At 41.0% G+C, this 19,582-nt stretch overlaps 1 protein-coding gene across 1 annotated transcript in view; it reads left to right on the forward strand.

Moving 5' to 3' along the window:
• Slx4ip (SLX4 interacting protein) overlaps window positions 1–10,232 on the forward strand; it is a 192,887-nt gene extending 182,655 nt beyond the window's left edge. Inside the window, 2 exon segments of the mRNA XM_047540521.1 lie at window positions 3,329–3,429; window positions 4,777–10,232. Of these exon segments, the coding sequence (XP_047396477.1) occupies window positions 3,329–3,429; window positions 4,777–5,503 (828 nt within the window). The 3' untranslated portion in view covers window positions 5,504–10,232.
• Window positions 10,233–19,582: the final 9,350 nt, after the last annotated feature.

The raw sequence follows: 19,582 nt of genomic DNA on the forward strand, positions 1-19,582 counted from the left end.
ATGCCATCGTTAAAAAGCCATTCAGGATTTGCCCCTCCACCACCAGTACTCTCTCTCTCACACACACACACCCTTACCTGCTCTCTGACCCCTTGCCCTGGTTTTCTTGTCCCTTCACATTTCCAGGCATGTTCTGTCCTTAGGGCGTGCACTTCCTCATATGCTCACAGAGCTTGTTCTTCTCTCAAGTTGCTGTACAAAACTAACCCTACAACCTGCACAGCCTTCTCTGACCACCGTGTCCAAAATAACACCTCATGGATCTTTAGATATTTATTTCTTCTCATTGTGTTGTCACCTTCTGACACATTCTATTTTTATTTCTTATCTCCCCTATTGATGGACTCCATGAAACCAGATCTTTTTCTGTGGGTCTACATCTTTTTCCCTAGGGGCCCAAGTTGTGACTACTACAGAGTTCAGAGTTGCCCTTTTGGATTATTTTGCTGGATTCTGCTCAGTTTTCAATACCATGTACCCTTAGAGCAGAAGTTCATTAATTTCTGGGAATAGGTATGCTCAAATTGCTGAGGGAGAGTATCTTTCTAGGTTACACTTTGGAGACCAGTGGACTTGTCCTACTTCTGTATTTTTTGTTTTTTGTTTTGTTCTAAAATATTTCTTAAGTTGTTGCTGGACTTTTATTTTATTTATTTATATGTGATGCTGAGAATCCAACCCAGTGCCTCACACATGCTAGGCAAGTGCTCTACCACTGAGCCACAACCCCAGACCCCCTACTTCTGTTTTGACTCTCTTTGCAGATATAACGTTTTATATCTAAAATTCTCAAAGTATTACAAAAAATTAAAATGAGGGTAGGGTCAGGGTTGGGCAGGTAACTAGGAATGGTATATACCAAGGAATGATATTTGTGGAATTTGATGCATTGGCCTAGACTAAGAGCTAATAGCTTCCGGGTTATAAAGAATCATTTATGAAGGCTCCAAGAGATCCCCATGATTAATCTCTTTCTTAAATACCTGAACCTCCATGGGGTGCTCACTCTGGACTTTGGATGGTCAACTGGTAGCTCTCTTTTGAATATGTTGGGTTTGCCTGTATTCCTCTCAGAAGATGGTAGGATCATTATTCACACAGAATCTAAAAGTAGTTCTGTCATTCATGGAAGCCTTGGTTGCGCTAGCAATGTTCTCAGCAAGCACCATATATTTGCACCTTGATTTCATTTTGATGCCAGATGTGAGAAGCATTAATAATCAAGATGAATCCCTTTGGGAAATTCTATTCCCAGATGATAGCTGCTTCCTTAGGAATACTTGGGGGTAGGGAGGTTGGAGCAGAGGCTGTGATTTAGTGACAAAGGGGAGTGAATAGACCCTAGAAATGTAAGAATAAGAGGTTTCTAATGAGACCTGACACTTCAAGAACTGAAGAAGAAGCCTAATCTTTTTTTTTCCTGCCCACCCAGTCTTCACACAAACGTAAATATGCCTCCTCCTTCAACAAATTGGCAAATGTGGTTTTAATTTGTAAGCAAGAGATCTGCCTTGCCTTTCTCTTCCTCCTCTTTTTTCTTTTCTAAACTAAGTCCCAGGTTTTGCACTCTTTAAACTGGTCTGTTACCTTTTCTGTTGTTCCTTTTCTTCCAAGAACATTTTCCCCCATTGTTGTCAGAGGAATTTGGGATGAGAGCCGACTGCTGTTTCTTAAAGAAATTTTTGAAGTTCCCAGAGGAAATACATGGTGCTCTTTAAGCTGAATTTTCAAAACAAATAAGTAAAGAGAGTGATTGAATCAAGTGTGAGACTTGAAGAGCGCATCCCTATCTAGGCACCGTACTTCATGTGGTCTGCGCAGAATCCATTGTTGTTATTTATGACCTTGTCTGCCTTCCATTGTGGACTTCTTCCAGCCTTGGGGAATTTACATCATTCCTAATAGCAAAAGGCTTTCTGGTTCCCACAGAGTTGTTCAAAGCCTGACTCATGCTCCTTATGTTAATTGTTCAGCTCTGAAAATACAGCACTTACAGGGTGTGGTTATAAGGGGGAAATCTACTGTACTTATAGGGCATGTTTAGAAGTGTTTCACACATAAATCTATTGCTCCCAATCTTTGTCAAAGTTAAAATGTCTCTCTGCCTCCTCCCGTCACCAACTCTGATTTAACTTTTAAATTCTTTCTCTCTCTCTTTTTTTTTTTGTCAACTAATAAATTTTAGGAAACAGAAAAACCAAAGGGGAATTACATCAAGATGCAATATAATTCAAAGCCTATAATACTCTGTTCACTAACTAGATATGACTTTGAGTGACATCGGCCCCAGCCTGAAGTCATCAGCACTGTTAGCAAGTAACTCAGTAGTATGGGCAGTGACTGAGTAAAGCTCTTCATATCCACTTGGAGGCTTAACCCTAATGGCTGCCTTCTACCAGGTTCTCTGGGGCTATCACTGCTAATTCCCACGTAAGCCTGAATAAAGCAAGGACTTTCTGATAATCAGCCAAAACTGTTCTTTGTGGTAGCCACATTTTTCTGGAATTTGATGGGGAATAACACTTAGTGTCCCAGAAAATGAGAGACATCAACACCTTATCTGACTTACCCACTTGCTAAAAAGGAAAAGATCCAAAAGCAGACACAAATCAATGTTGGCAAAGGTTTGGAGACTTTATAATTATGTCCTTATGATGTTTCCATTGGTATGTGAAAAAGTAGGCAGATAATCTCTTAATTATTAAAAAAAAAAAAAAAAAAAAAGACCATGATAGTGGTTAGTATAAGAGGAAAACTCCTGGGTTTTTTAGTAGCTAAGAATGACAAACTTGATTTTTGAAGCAACTGATATTAAAAGGCTCAACTCTTAAAATAGTAAATAAGTAATATTTCTATTTTTTATTAGAGCATTACAATTATACACAATATTTGTATTTCTGCAAATAGAGAAAATGTGGGGACTTCTCAGAATTACCAGAGTACTACCCACTGTGCACAAGTCTTCTCACAAATTTGCTACAGCTTATCTTAGTGATTCTGGATTTTTGTCACTGTTCAAACCAGAGAGAGATACCAGCCAAGAGTTACCAGATGGTTTGGAATCAACATCCTTAACATGATAGTCTTGTATGTTTATGGTACATATTAATGCATGAAATGTGTGTACAGGGAGTCCAAAAGAAATTGTAATTTGCCAAAAAGTCCTAGGTAAAAAAAGAAAGAAAGTTAAAATATCCTGTAACACTAAGCAGTTTCATTTACTCTTTACAAAAATAAATCTGTTCATCTGGGCATTCAGAGTGTAACTGTTTTCTCTCATGTTCAGCTAATAGATTTCTGGTTGAACTTTTGTTATCTTTTGGAGTAGACAGAAAGAGCTCTCCACGGAGTGTCTGATTATTTTGCTGAGTGTGCGGAGAGTCCACTTCCTCCCAGTGCAAAGCTCAAGAGAAATGTTCTGAAAGAAATGTAGGTCCAACATGTTTAATTTTTCTCATTTTTGACTGTATGTATGGATGGATGATGTGAAATCTGGAATTAAACAAGGGGGCATGGAGTGTAATCCTCAGAGCTTGGCTGGCACTGATTTTGCCCTTGGTCCCACACTTGCCCTTCCCACCCTCCTGACACTGTTTTCGTTGCTCTCTGGACAGTGGGGGTAGAGTACTTGCTTCATAGGTGTGTTGCAAGGAGTAATTAATTGCAAAGTCTTTGAAGATGAAAAGCACCTGCTTGTAGTGTGTTTCATATAACTTTCAGGGAGACTACAGACAGTCCTAATATATATATATATATATATATATATATATATATATATATATATATATTCCTTTTCTAAGGTGCTTTTTCTAACTTTTATATAATGATAATCCTTGTGTCCCTGATAGCATCAGGAAGAACATGACATACATATATGTGTATGTATGTTTGTATATACACACAAACACACACATACATTTGTTTCTACCCTAAGACTTAGCCATAATAAATATTTGAGCTCCAGTGTTTTGACTTTAATGGTTGAAACTTCTTGCCATTCCCAGATTTCTTGCTGTTAATTTCTTGCTAATGATAAGGTCTTTAGTCTCTAAATTTTCCTTGTGCAGTTTCTTTCCTATCCCTCAAATTTTTATAGCCAGAGTGAAGTTTACCTTGTCTCCTGAGTGTTCTGAAGAAAAAGAATTTAGATAGATAAATAGATTGACACTCTCTTGACCACCATAATTGCACTTCCCTCTCATGGTGTCTGTCTGAATTTTTTTCCAAGTGCTATTAACTGAGTCTGACTTTCGTATGGTTAATGAACAAGCCTGAGACCAGTTAAATGGTAGTTATATTTGAGTAATGGCCTGAGAATAATTTTTAAAAATTTTACTTTACTCACAAATTGAGTCAGTTTTTCTTTACTCACAAATAAAATTGTGTATATGCATATTTGTGCATATGTACACTTACCTAGCATAAGCTTTGGGTATATTTGAGCATCAGCTCCTAGAAAGAAAATGAATGCATCAAACATAGGCAGTATTCGCTCTTAACATCATTGAAATGAATACCTGTTTGCCTTACTTAAAAAGGACTCCATTGATAATACCAATCAAAAACCACAGTATAACCTAGTATAATGGAAAATGTAGAGGTTATTGCCTAATACACTCTTGGATTTTTCTAGATTTCCTGGGGAGACAGGGAGAAGGCAGGTAGCACATATCACTTGTTGCAGAAGAAGGGAGTATGAGGGAGGGGGAATTTGGAGGAAACCCTGCCATTACGGCTTTGCACAGCATAAAATCTTTTTTGTTCTTGTTGTTTTAGTGTGAAAAGAACAGAAACAAAAAGTAACGTCGTGAACAAATCACAGACCAGCAAGGACATTGTGGGAACATCTAGTGACTCAGTGATTGCAAAGGTAGCAAGGAGGAGGAATGATGGTCAGTCCTTCTCCAGTCCCTGGTCAGAATCCACAAGACAAGCAAAGGATTACATAAAGGCAGCGGAGTGCCACCAGAGGCTTCCTGTTCAAAAGCTGGAAAATGTTAATCAGACCCAGCCAGAAGACACTAGCAGCCAGCAAAAACCTCATCCTGGGGAGCAGTTAAAGACAGGGCTTCTAAGCAGGAGCCCTGTCTATAGCTGTGAGTCAGCATCACCAGGTCCAAAGCAAAGTCCACAAGTAGCCAAAACACAACAGAAATGCAGGAACTGTGGCTCTGCAGAAGATCTCGACCACCGCAAGAGAGTTTCTCTTGGAAGTGATCGATTAGTCCCAGGAGAAATAATAGTGTAGAAAAGCACAGCTGTCAGTGTTTTGCCAACTTTAGAGTTGTCAGATCCGGGGTTACTTTTGAAACAAGATTTGGCAAAAACCATGTCTAAGGAAGAGTTGCATGTTTTGGAAAATCTCCCCTCCAGACATCTTATGAAAAACAACCCAGGGCAGGCACAGCAAACCGACTCAGCCACAAACACTGAAAGACTATCTGCAACTCAGGGCAGCCCAACCAAGAAAAGAAAGAAATCACAAAGGATTGCAAAGTCATAGTTGAGGATAATAGTGGCCAAATCTGTGACAAGAGAACCACATGTATAAATGCTGAGACTTAAAAGGAATTAGTTAGAAAGATTTTTGTTTGTTTGTTTCTGTCTTTATCACAACATTGGGGATCAAACCTAGGGCTTCACACATCCTTGGCAAGTCCTCTACCACTGAGCTGCATTCTCATCCTTCCGAGTAGCTGGGATTACACGCATGTACTACCATGCCTGGCAAAATTTTTATAAAAAATACATATCTACATTTGGGTTTCCTTTCAAGCAATCACCTTCAGAAGGCTGTTTATTCTAATGCTATTTTCTCATCATATTTCATAACTGTCTTCAGAAATTTTATTGATAAAGGGCCATCCACCTTGCTGGAGAGGAAACCATTTATGCAAGGACTGCATGAGGAAACCAGTCTTATGTTCCTCCTTGACATGTTACCATGCCGACCTTGTGATGGGACACATGAATACAGTGCCACATGCTGCAGTTAGGTTCTAGGGGTATAGTAGATCCTCGTGTTCCTCGGCTCAGAAGGGGACAGTGAAAGAAAAAGCCAGTGGTTCTGAATCACTGAGACCAGCATCATTGGAAACATGAATTAGAAATGTGGATGTTAGGCCCCACCCAAGACCGACAGGAATAAGCTCTTGGTGACTCTAAAATATGCTAAAGCCCGAGACTAGTTGAAATCTCCCTCATGTTTATTTCCTCCAACCTGGCTCCCATGGCCTCCAGCTCATCAGCTGGGGCCACGTGTGGACATGTACACCCTTATATTCCCTCAAACTTATAAAACACCTGGGTTCAGTGAATGAGTCACTCTGTTCCCAGATTCTACAGTATGACAGCCACAGCATCGAGGGAGCTGTTAGTTACACTTATAATTGTCGGAAGTTTACAGATAATTTATCCCAGCATTAGGGGAAGAAATGGGAGAGGCTTGTTCTTACTTGTAGCTCAGGCCTATCCTTGTCCCTGCCCTTTCTTCCACCTCCAAGATTTTGGTTAGGTTCAGGACAGACTAGAACCCAAGAGGAGCTAAGCAGCCAGAGTTTTGATTCCCATTTGAAAGACTTCACAGGCAATTTAAGTTTCTTCTGTGGTCTCAAACTTGCTCTCAAAAAGATAAGCCCTTTAACAGGTCAGCCTGGAAGTTTAATCTGGACCTTACTTGTCTAGTAGAAGATGGAACATTTGATTCTGGAAATTTTAAACAGTTTCTGCAGAAGAAGTTTAAAGTCATTGGAAAAACAGGACATTTCAGGACTATTCACCTTAAACACTTCGAGAATAAAATCACAGTTGTTTCTGAGAAATAGCTCTCCGAAAGATATTTGAAATACATTACCAGAAAACACCTGATGAATAAAAATCCTGCTGGTTAGCAGTAGCAAACTCTTGTAATCCTAGTGATTCAGAGGCTGAGGCAGGAGGATATCAAGTTCAAGGCTAGCCTCAGCAACTTAGGGAGGCCTTAAACCATTTAATATCTCAAAATAAAAAGGGCTGAGAATGTAGTTGTGGTAAAGTGCCCCTGAATTCAAGCCCCAGTATAAGAAAGAATGGAGCGAGAGAAAGAAAGATCCTTGTGATTGGCTTCATGTGATTGCATCTGATGAGACATAAACTTAGTTAACTTCCAGATTAGTCAAGGACAAGATTAGACAAGATAAGAGTCTGAGGTCTAGGTCAAGCCTCTTTTTAGAGGGCTTTGATTCTCAGTGTTAAAGAATGAAGCAGTCACTCAATTTCATCCTAAAGTAAGAAAGAAATCTTATTTAAAGACCACCAATATGTCTTTTTTTTTTTCTGCTTACCAACAGGTGACCCTTTGAAGTAATATCTCCCCTAAGTATTAAGAAAAATCAAGGGTATTCCCCAAAGTGTTAAAATTAGCCGAAAAGCCCAAGAAAATAAAATAGCATGTGGATGCTGTTAATGCTTTCTCCAACTGCAAACTATCTCTCCCAGTATCTGCTTTCCCTACTTGGATTATACTGGGTGAAGCCCACCCAAAGGGAACCATATATGCCAGCACCATTGTCAGTCATGAGGTTCAGTTATGGCCAGAAAACCTGACTGCTGGGTGTAGGTGCTATTGCTTAGGTGTTACAACATCAGCCTGGAAACCTGTCCCCTTCCTGTGCACCCGCAACCCCCAACGTAGCCCTTCTCACTATGTCCTTTCTTATTCCTTCCTAGCTATGTCCCTTGTCGTAACTGATTCCAACCAAAGAATTCTAAATAGGTAAAAAGGGAGCCCAACAGAATGCTTATAACCTCAGTGGAGCTGATTCTGCTTGTACAGTAGGGTTAGACTCTCAGAATGGAAACTGCCTGAGAAGGTATTTCACTAGTTAGCCTGGGCTTGATGGTTAAGACAAATACTTAAAATTATTTTCTTTCAAGAAAAGACTTGGCTTGAGTGTTTGTTATATTTGGAGAAAAAACAATTACTGTGATCTACTAAGGAAAATAGCATCTTTGGGTTGCAGATAAATGTGATCTTTGTCAGACTTCACATACAATGGGTTTTAACAGGATTAACTGGGAGCGACTCAACTCCCACGCTATGGCATATGTTTGAGGAGTTTTGCGTTTAAGCACTTTCCTTCCACATATCTGAAACACCCCTGGATCTCTTGTTACTTGAGTGGTTGTCTGATACTTTAGACATTTAGACATACTAAGAGGAAAATGGATGCTGGGGTTTTTTGCAGATTACTAGATGGATATGAAAAGTTCTCTATTGTTGGAAATAGTGTTTTGACACTCTTAATAATTTTAATTTAACATCTGAAAGTCTGAGACCCTGTTGATATTTAGAGTAGAAAAGAACAAATTCTTCAACCCGAATACTCCAAATGATATTCAAGTCCCTGTGATTCTGATACTTGGAACAGATTTGGTCTAATTTGATTAATGTTATAACTTTTTCTCAGTACCTTGGGTTTAAGCTATCTTCATCACCTCCATGTTCTTCTAAATAACTTTTTTTTTTTTTATTGGTACCAGGCTTGAACCCAGGGGTGCTTATTCACTGATGCACATCCCCAGCTCTTTTTATTTATTTATTTATTTATTAGTCTTGCTAAATTTCTGAGGCTGGCCTTGAACTTGTGATCCTCCTGCCTCAGCCTCTGGAGTCTTTGGGATTATAGGCACAGGCCACCACACCTTGCTTAAATGACATTTTAATAGGTGCATTTTTTCCTCTTTAACATTCACATGCAAGCAAGGTCTGGGGACGTGATTTTTCTCGTACACCTTTTTTTCTCTTTGCCATGGGGCTTAACCATCATCTGGACAAATATGTATATGATTCATTAAATACAAAGGAGCAAACATTTGTGGAGGATGGAGTGCGGCAATTTTTCCCTTATTATTTTATTCAAGTAGTGTGAAAAGTATATTGCATTATTTAAAAAGTGAGACTTCTGGGCTGAGAGTATAGCTCAATGGTGAAGGAGGTGCTTTTTATGTGCAAGGCCCAGGATTTGATCCCTGGCACCGTGCACATGCACATGCACATGCACACATACACACATACAGACTCAGAAAAAACCCTTTTTATGATTTATGGAGAATATGACTTATTTCTGAATTAAATATCCTAAAGTATATCTTGGGGGCGACAATGGGATCACAGCATAATTGTTTTCTTTTTGCTGTCATGTTTGGATTTTGGCATGGATTGTTGTGCATGTCGGTGGCCTTTGATTTCAGAAAGAGCTTGGCGAGGGCAGGCACATAGGGGAAGGAAACCTCCGTGCCCAAGAGAATGGCCTGGAATCAGTGTCTCCACTCCGCATTTCCTTAAGCTCTTTGGCAGGCCCTGCTGTAATATTTCCACAAAACTGTAGTAAGTGGCCCTCCCCTGAGGTAATCAGCCGCTTTCCTAAAAGCCAAAAATTCTCTCTTCAGCGTGCTGTGACTTGAATATGGAAATCATTTTAATTTCTTCTTTCTTATGAGGAAATTTCCATGCTTGGTTTGTCAAGACGAGAGTTCGTTCCTTGGTATTGAAACACTAATGAATTGAAACATGTTGAAGCAAGTAAAAAAATCAAAATTAAGCTGGTTTCTCTTAAATAGTTTAAAGCCTTCCTTAGTACAAAATAAATTAAGCATTGTAAAATGAAGTTAATTCAGGTAATTATTCAGTGCAGAAGTCTAACCATATATATCATTGGTATTGTAATTTCAGGGTATAATTAAATTCTCTGAAATCTGCAGAACTCCCTCTAATTTGGTTTCTATATTTATTTAACAAGACAGGAACAAATATGTGTCAATATGCAGCATAACAGAGGGAACTAGAATGGATGAAATTATCTTTAATTATCTAGAACTACTCAGTACCAGGCTTGAATAAGTTTCATCTTGCAGCCTAATGTTACCATATTCCACATTAGCTTATAAATGCTATTGCAACTCCTTATCAAAAATTTTTATAACTTAAGTAAAAATCAATAAAACTGTGCATCTTGACCCTTGAAGCATCTGATCAGGTGCCTGCCAGTATGAATTTGACAGATCCCTGGAATAACTTTGTTTAGCTGAATTAGAAAGCCAAAACACTGCCATAATCACCAGGTGGGCTCTTTTTTCCCTGTTGGTCATTTGTTTTATTCTAAACTGTTTAATTTGAATAGTTGTCTAGGTGATGAAACTATATGTATGTATTGAAAATGTACCTATTTTATGAATAAAGATAAAAATCATCTTGAAAATTAGTGTGTGTAACTTTTTTTTAATTCAAGAACAAGTGAATTAACCCCAAGGAACACAACACCCAAAATACCCTTTTCTGAACTTGTTGAAGTATGTCCTGTTTGGAAGAAACATTATCCTCCTAGAAGCAATTGTTAGGTTTTGAATGCTTTGTTAAAATAACTCAAAGAAGCCATTTGAACCATAGGCCCTGAAGATTTAGATATGGAAAAACTAGTGTGATATGTTGGGATTAAATTGACCCATAATATTTTGGGGTGCTCCTTAACAATGTGACTTTGTTCCCACTTCTGCTTCCCACTGTAAGCTAAGAAAGATCTCTTGTGGGGGGTTAAAGTTCATGACCTTGACTCCTTTCTAGAAAACCCTGACATTCCCCAAGTGGATTCATTTCCATTTTCTTAAGTGGATCTAGTCCTCGTTCAGGAATAATACTAACAACTCTTTATGGACCAACTCTTTTCTACATTTCTTTTTATTTTAGTGTCCCAGTCTTCTCTGGTGTTGCCATGATGTTCCAGAAGGATTTCAATATCAGTTGGAATAGTACACTTAGATAGATGGACCTGGAATGCTAAGAATGGCTGCAAATGATGAAGCATTGCCCATTTCTCCTCAGCATTTTGGTAACGGTGTCTCACCATGTGACCCGATCAACAGGAATGATGCCCTGCCTAGATGTGGGGCTGGGCTTAGGATCTGGGGACTGGATAACAGCATGGTGCTACAAGCCACAAACCCTGGTTCCTAGCTGCCACTTGGCCACTAATTGGTTTTATATGTTTTGGGACAAGTCACTTAGCCTTTCAGGCCTCATATTGTTCATCTGTCAAATAAAGTTACGTAATATTTTAAATGCCATCCTTGTCTGTTAGAGAACTGGGTTAAACATACCACTCCGATGCGTTAATTTCTCCATTTAAAAATGGTTCTCTATCCTAGCTACACATTAGAATCACCTGAGCAGCTTCTAGTTCAGTCCAAAATCCTGAGTTTAGGCCTGGGCATTGAGATTTTCAAAGCCCCTTGAAGAACAATTCTCATGTGATTCTGTAGTTAAGAACTATCCTTTAGAAAGTGTGCAGTGTGTGCATGTTATAAGAGGCAGGTCTGCTAAGAGCTGAATGTGCATTGGTAGAGGGATTTTCTGCAATGTAACTATACCTACTTACTGTATTTTCAAACAAAAGAGCAGGAAAGGTATGGGGGATGAGGTGTCAGTTCATAGTCCTACCCTTTAATCATATAAAGAGATGCATTTCATTTTCTTCCAAGGTCCCTCTGTATTTGCTCTGCTGCTTTAGATCCTACACATCTGAACATACCACCCCGTCTTTGCCAACATTGAGAAATTGTTACCCTCATTCAGAAGGTGAGTTTTTAAAGCACCTAAATAATTGTCTGAAATTTTTACATAAACCTCTGGGGTTTGCCTTTGATCCATGATCATTAATATCATTAATAGGCACTCTAAAAGTGCGTGTGAATCTCGAGTTAGTGTTTGGCAGGGCAGTGGAAGAATGAACGCTTTTAAAATAGTTTGGCTCAGAAAGCACATTTGAAATAACCCTGTGGGAAAATCAGGAGAATTTCTCATCCTCCAAAGGATTACCTAGGATGAGATACTGACCTTGTATTTTAAGTTCAGTTACATTTCTTAAAACCTCATTCATTACCCAGCCTGATTTATTTTAGGGGGTGAAGTCGGCTGTGAGAGGGGACTCCACGATGATGTACAGACCTTCAAGTTGCTTTTTGTGGGCTGCACATCTCCCAAAAGATTTTTATCATCATATATATATGTATATATATTCATATTCTTATAAAAAAGCAAAAAGACCAACCTTTCACAAGATTTACTACAGCTTCTCTCAGAAATGAGAGCCGAAGACTTCTCTTTAGGCTCTAAGCAATCAAACCCCAGAAGACTGAGTGTGTGCAGGGCGAGCAGAGCGCTGACCTCTGCTGGGAGAGAGGTCAGTTCAGCACAGAAGACTCAAAGGGGAGGGAAGAAAGCAACTCTGCAGCAGGGAGTTTGACTTGCTTTAGGGCAGAAGAACTTTCATAAATGAGTTCCCAGTCTCCCACGCCCTCTTGCCTGATCTTCTATTAGGAGCCCTGCCTCTGCTTACACACACACACACACACACACACACACAGAGCTTCTATTTCTACTCTCTGCCTCACACACATCTCCCCCTCTCTCATTTCTCTCTACCTGCCCCTGGAACTGAGGGTAGACAGGCAGACCCTGCTCAAGAGGAGGCAGGTGAAGCACTGACAGAATTTTTCTAGGCCCATTGGCTCTTAAGGCCTTTCCAGTTCTTCCTTCACATGCTTGACTGGTGAGAAGATCCCAGAGGGTTCTTTCCCAAACCCGCTGTGGGTGCCTAGGAGGGGTCATCCTGGCTCATCCATCCCTGTTGTCCAAGAGAAAAGGTGGAGTGGTAAATCAGAGCGGCCTCCATCCAGGATATGGGAGCCTGGGCTGGGCATTTGGGATGTGTCCCAGCAGGAGGAGTCTGGAAAGGCCTTCCTGTAAGGATGCCAAAGGCTTGTGAAACAGCAGCATGGCTTTATTTGTATATTCTCCTTAAAATGCTGTCCTAGCAAGCTTTTTCCCAGTGCAGTTCTTCTCAGTGGGTTGACCGTTTAGAGACAGTGGAGACCACACGGGCAGATCCTGGGGCATTTGGGTAAATGCTCTCAGCTGGCTGGCCGGTGTGAAGTGTCGATCTGAAAACACTTCTGGTAATAAGTGCTGTCTGCAGAGATGCAGGGAATCACTATTGAAATTGGGGTTCTTGTTTTGAAGCTAAGAATCTCCAGGTGGAAGAATGGTTTAGATCTCAAAGACAAGCAGATTCTCCATTCATCTGTGAATTTTCTACAGCAAATTGGCTGTGATTTCCCTTACAGATAATATTTCTGGGGGCTGGTTTATCAAATCTCATGGTCTTATGGGCCTTGGTTGTAGAAAGGACTTTGGCTCTTGTTTTGCATGTTTGTCAAGTCTAATTCCAGGCCCAAATAATATTTTAGTAAAGCTAGCTGAACTCAAGAGAAATCTTAACTTTCTCTCAAGTTAAGATAGAACTTTGTTCTCATCTGTGTATGACAGCCTAGGCAGCTGCCCACCATTTGACAGCAATCCTAGCAGAGAGTAGGTAAATAGGAGAGAGTCGGACTTGACATTCAACCCCTTCTTGGTTCAGAAGAAATGATCACCACGCAGTGAAGACAGCTAAGGAGGAAAATTCCTTGTAGGGAAAGTCTCCCAAGGGAAATACTTTACCAAGTATTTTTGAAATACCCAACCCACTGAAAAACCTCATCAAGGAAACCGAAATCAAGGGCTAGGGGTGTAACTCAGTGCTTGTCTAGCATGCGTGAGGTGCTGAGTTCCATTCCCAGTACCACAAAAAGAAAAGAAAATACCAAAGTTAAACATCATCATATTGTTTCATAAGGATAGAAAACTGGTCCAAGACTTTTATGTCCTGGATTCCTGCAAGGCCAGACACCTGAGCTTTCCTCATTTGGCACTAGTTTTTACATTATAGTGGTTGGGGGGTGGGGAGATAGAAAGAACACTGTTCTCATTCTCATTATTTGCTGGCTATAGTCAGTATCTACACTTGCAGACCACACACTGTTGTGGAATTTAATTGGGCACCAAGTCCCCCCCCCCCCGCAGTCCTTCAGTTCATTCTCATCTTGAATGAGCTTTTTTTCTGCTACACTGGTAGCAAGCACTGAATTGATCAAGGAAAAAGCAGACAATTTGTATAGTCGCAACCAAATACAGCATCTACACGTGACATGGACGGGTACAATTCTCTTTGTAGGAGGTCTATGTTAGTGGTCTATCACTGTGCAACAAATTACCATAAACCTAGTGGCTTAAAACAACACAAGTTTATTATCTCATAGTTTATGGCATTTTTAGCTAGGTTCTCTGCTCCAGAACTCATAAGGCTAAAATCAGGGTGTCAGCCAGGCTTCTTTCTCATCTGCAGGCTCCAATAGAGAAAAAGCTGCCCAAGCTTCCTTGTGTTGTTAGCAGAATTCAGTTTCGTGCTTGATGTAGGACTGAATTGTCTTGCTGGCTGTTGGCCAGGGATTTCCTAGAAGCCATTCTCAGGTCCTTGCCACATGGACTCCATTTCATTCATGGAGAAACCTGCATTGCCTTGAATCTTTTTCACACCTTGAATCTTCTGGTTTCTGAGACCAAAGAAAGAAAACTCTGTTTTTGAAAACCTCCTGTGCTTATGTCAACCCCATCTGAATAAGCTGTATTTGAAGACCCATTGATTTTGGACTTGGCATCTATAAAACCCCTTCACTGCAGTACCCGAATTTGTGTTTGAATAACCAGGGGCCAGGAATCTTTACAGGACCTCACTTAGTTGTTGAGGCTGGTCTTGAACTTGCAATCTACCTGCCTCAGCCTCCCAAGCCACTGGTAATACAGGTATGTGCCACTGTGCCTAGCAGAGGCTGAGTTTAATAGTGAGAAAATAGACTCACTGGAATCTAGCAGAATTGCTTAATCTTTTAATGGACTCTGGAATCACAGGTTGCTTAGAGAAAAAACTAATAGTATTCTTTCTTCTTGCATCCCTTTTCATGAATACTAACAGATGAGGAAACTCAGGCACAAAGAATTTTGGAAACTTTGCCAGTAAGTAGCAAAGCCCCCAGAATCCAGGTCTGTCAACCCCAAAACCCAGAAACTGTAGTTAAGCCACAATTTTTGAAAATAATTCCAAAAGTAGGAGTTGGGAATGAAGAGGAAGTCTGGCATGCCCTTGACCACTGGGCATACAGCTTGGCTGTGCACACCAAGAAGGTGAAAGAAACAGAACATTGGAGGAAATGTTCATGACTTCTTTTGTAACTGCACTGAAGCCCAGACTGCACAGGTACTTTTCCTTAGTTTTGTGCAAACCTGTATGTTGTTTCACATGTGTGCTCTTCCTTTCTGTTTTGTTTCTTGAATTTCCTGAAAAATAATTCCCCATATAACATCTCTGCAAAGCCAAAGGGAGCCCCTTGAAGGTATCTGATTGTTTATGTCCTGAGCTGGGAAAGTTTGTGTTTCTGTCTCCATGAATGGGGTCTTTCCAAGTCATTGGGCATGGGTGCCTCAGTGCAGAGGGAAACTTCTGCACCATTCTGACCTATCTTCCCAGACATAATAAATAGGTAAAATTGTGGAATAGTTTCTAATCTATTGATGCTGGGGACAGGGGTATAGCTTTTGGGGGTGTTGGGTGGAGGAAGCAGAACTGCCTATTGGCAGTTTCAGGAACTCACAGATGTGTCTGTGCTGGCCCAGGTGCACACTGGATGTAGGGAACTTTGTCACTTAAGCAATTTAGATTTTAATATTTTTAAATGCTCAGGTGATTTTTTCCAAGATAATCTGGAAGGAAGCTGCCAGAAGTGGGTGTGGAAAGGGGATGTGGGAAGAGACCTAATTGTAATTGCCCTCACCTGACACTGGACAGGACCCTTGTACCTGGCTCTCAGTTCCTGAGAGCAGCACTGCTGTCCTGAAAACACCCATTAAGTGTGTGTGCCTTTGCACACAGGGAGGAGGAGGACCTGGGGAGCTGTCGATTTCCTTTCTGAACCCCTTTTCCTGCAATTCATTTTCTAATTCAATGAAGCAGAATCTAAAAAGGAAATCTGAAACTTCCCAAGAACAAAGGAACAACCTACAAAGGAACGGGCTTAATCTGCCTTTGATTCAGAAATCCCCTATTGCTCCACAATTTTAAAAGATGCCACTTTCAGCCAGGCATGATGGCATACACCTGTAATCCCAGCTACTCTGGAAGTTGAGGTGGGAGGATCATAAATTCAGGGTTAGTCTCACAATTTAGCAAGACCCTGTCTCAAAAAGGACTGAGGAGAATGCCTCTGAGTCCAATCCCCAGTACCATAAGAAATAAAGAAATAAGCACAAGATTCTACTTTCTAAGCAAAACTAGCTCAGATCAGTGACATTGTCTTTGTGGCAGGTCCCTACAGCCTCTCTTAAGCCTTTGCATCTGTTTTTGTTTAGTGCTGATCTCTCAGTGCTTCACCTTTTAAAATCATGCCCAAGGCAAGATCCAAGCACAAACCTGGCAAATTCCCAGACAAGGCAGAAAACACGGCATCCCAGGAAGCAGGATCTCCAGACTCTAGCCCTAGCTTTTGCTAACTCAGTGACCAAATCTCTGAACCCCTGTAGGCCTCAGTTTCCCCGTCTGAGAAGGTAATAGAGGTTGGTAACATCAATAAGTAACATCCCTGATTGCATTACCTTTCAGTGAGTTTGAGCTAAAGGCTTTTCAACTACACACATCTTAGGATGAAACAAAGCAGTGTTGTACTCTTTGGGTGCAAAAAAAGGCAGGTGGGAGGCAATCTGCTAGGTTGCCTGAGTGGTCATTAGGAAGCCAGCTGCAAAGGTGTTTCCCTCCAGATGACCAAAGAGCCTCACCAGTGTGCCAAGAGAGCCTCTCCTTAAAACAAAGCTGTTACTTTCATGTTGCTGGCATTTGTATTTGCTCTGTGGATAATTCAACCCTTGGGTGCCCTCGTATGGATATTTCCCCCGGGGGATGGTGGGTAGTGGGTTGGAGGCTGTGAGCAGATTTCCACTCAAGGTTCTTACTGGAGTTAAGAGCCTTTACTCTCCAAGTTAATTTTCCTGACTTGCATATCACAGGTTAATACTGGACCCATGCATAATGATACATAATTTGAGACTTGTAAAACTACCTTGGACTTGAAAGAAACACATTCTTTGCCAGGAAGGTTGAGCCCGGCATGCAAGAGCAAGTAATACAGGTAGAGTGTATGTCCAAAGCAAGGGAGCCTCACCCTTTTGACATGATCTCAGAGGATGCCATTCAGGTGTCTAGGCCCCTCAGCTACCAGGCAACCTTCCCACTGCAGCCCCACAAACACCCCTTGGCCCCGACTTGCTCTTAATTTTAACAACCATTGGAATGCAATTGTTTACAAAGGGAAATTCGTTATTTTTAATATACCCAGAAATATCTCATGGATATGGAGTGATGCAACAAGATTGCCTTAATGGTTTCTAAACTTTGTTTTTAAGACTTCTGGGGCCAGAACCCTAAAGAACTGCCTTGGGGCACCCTTCTACCTCAGATAACCAAGCTGTTTGTTGGCATTGTTGGAGACTGACATAGCCTGAGCCGGGATGTTTAGCTGCTTGTGGGGTGGAAAAAAAAAAATGTTAAGAAAAATAATTGTTGTTTTTGCAAACTATCTATTTAAAAACAGAACCTCAGGAAGCAGATTTCTGTTCCAATGCTTGGATGAATCAGAGCTTACAAAGTATAAATACACATTAGCAGGAGGCGGCTTCCCATAACCCATGTGCTTGTGTCTTCCCAGATCAGGAACCTCTGAACTCCTGTTTCTCATTCCCAGTAGAGGCAAGAAAGAGACCCACAGTCCAAGCGGAAGTGGTAGAGCATTGCTCAGCACAAGTTCAAACCCCTGTAGGCCTATAGGACTTTTTTTTTTTTTTTCTTTAAAAGCAACTGGTTTTTAGCCACACACTTGCTCACTCTGGGAAAGACAGGTGTAAGCCATTTAGAAAAGCAGGGAAACCACACTCTGGTTCCTTTGGCTCTTTGCTACCAAATATTACCAAATAAGTTAACTGACTCACTGACCCCTCAGATCAGCTAATAAAGATGAAGTACTTAGACCACAACTCGCTCAAGGGGCATTGTAATTATTTTACTTAAAAATGATGTCAGGTGGCAATTTAGCAACAAACTGGCTTCCAGGCTATTTAATTCAGTTTAACAAGGAGGAAAAACATTGTAATTAATGAAGAGCTTGTACTTTAGTACTACAGCAGGGTTGTTCTCAAATTTTACTGTATATAAATAAGCTGAGAAGGATGGGGTAAGGGAGAGAGCATGCTGAAAATGCAGATTCTCAGACCGAACTGTGGTCCAACAGGGTCTTGACCCCGGCCTTGGAATCTGCATCTAAGAGACCTGCGTGCAGATCGAGCTTCTGATTACCACTCAGTCGCACTTGGCTTAATCTCTTAAGACATATCCCCTTTTTCTATTCTAGTTCTACATTGCATAAATCTAGAGTCTCAGGACAGTTTCCTATCCTAAAACAGCGTCAAGTTAATTCTTTCCTGGAATTTCATGATATATTCTGTTACTAGAAATCTAGTTAGACAGGTTTCTGGACTGAAGATTCTTTTTTCTTTTAGGACCCCTTTAAAGAGCTGAGAATATTCCTAGGAATGGTATAATCACTGAGTCCCTTCTTCTGCACTCCCAACTCCAGGATAACCAGGGCTCTGTTGCCTGCTTCCTTCTGTCTTCGCAGTTAAAATCCTGGCTTTGAGCCGTGCCCACAGGAGCCTGCTACAGAGAGGGTCCGGACAACTCATTAAGACAACACCAGTGAATCCCAAGATCACTTCCCTCCTGGAATGAAGAATTGCAGAGGCTCGTTAAACTTTTCTTGGCATGAAACCATTTGGCAGCTACCCAAGGAATTCTGGGGTCCTGCTGAATCTAAGTTTAGAAACCACCAGAACAAGGCATTGCTTCAGGATGGTATCTGAATCAAATGCTGCTAAACTAGACTGTCTCCTAACTTAAAGGGTTCATTCTTCTCCCTTCCCCTAACCCACCTTGCAGAAACCAGCTGTCTACCAGCAGAAATTGATGATGAAGTATTGCTACACTAAGACAGGGTGATGTCATGGGAATCCAGACTCATCACTATCCAGGCAGGTCCTTTGGGCTGCTTCCTCAATGAGCCAAGACACTGTTGGCCATTCTTGGGTCTGTCAGACTGAATCCCTTGATGGCTTCTGCTCATACACAAGGAGCCAGGGACACTGAAAGTCTGTCATCCATTATTAAACAAGTTGCCCATCTGAGAATAGTTACTAGGCTGGTTGAAAAAAAAAAAAAAAAAAAAGCAAAAACCAGGGCTAGTTGGATGGGCCTGAACGTTGAAGTGCTAGGGGACAGAACTGAGAAGGGCAGGCTTTTGCTACCTAACCAGAAATAAAAAAAAAAATTTCCAGTGACTCCACACAGCTACTGGAAGCTGTCCATGTGCCTGTCACAACTCATCCCTTGCTGCAGAGGTGCCGGAGACAAAGCTTCCCCCACCCCACAGTATGGGGGCAGGCAGGGCCTGTCAAGGTGCCATGATAGCTGCTGGTCTCCAGCAGCCAGAGAGAACTATAGCTCCTTTGGTGATAGCCATACCCTGAAACTTCACAGAAGGCCAAACACCTGGCACCCCAAGGCCACACAGTAAG

Source organism: Sciurus carolinensis, chromosome 2 (genome assembly GCF_902686445.1).
Source record: "Sciurus carolinensis chromosome 2, mSciCar1.2, whole genome shotgun sequence".
NCBI lineage: Eukaryota > Metazoa > Chordata > Mammalia > Rodentia > Sciuridae > Sciurus > Sciurus carolinensis.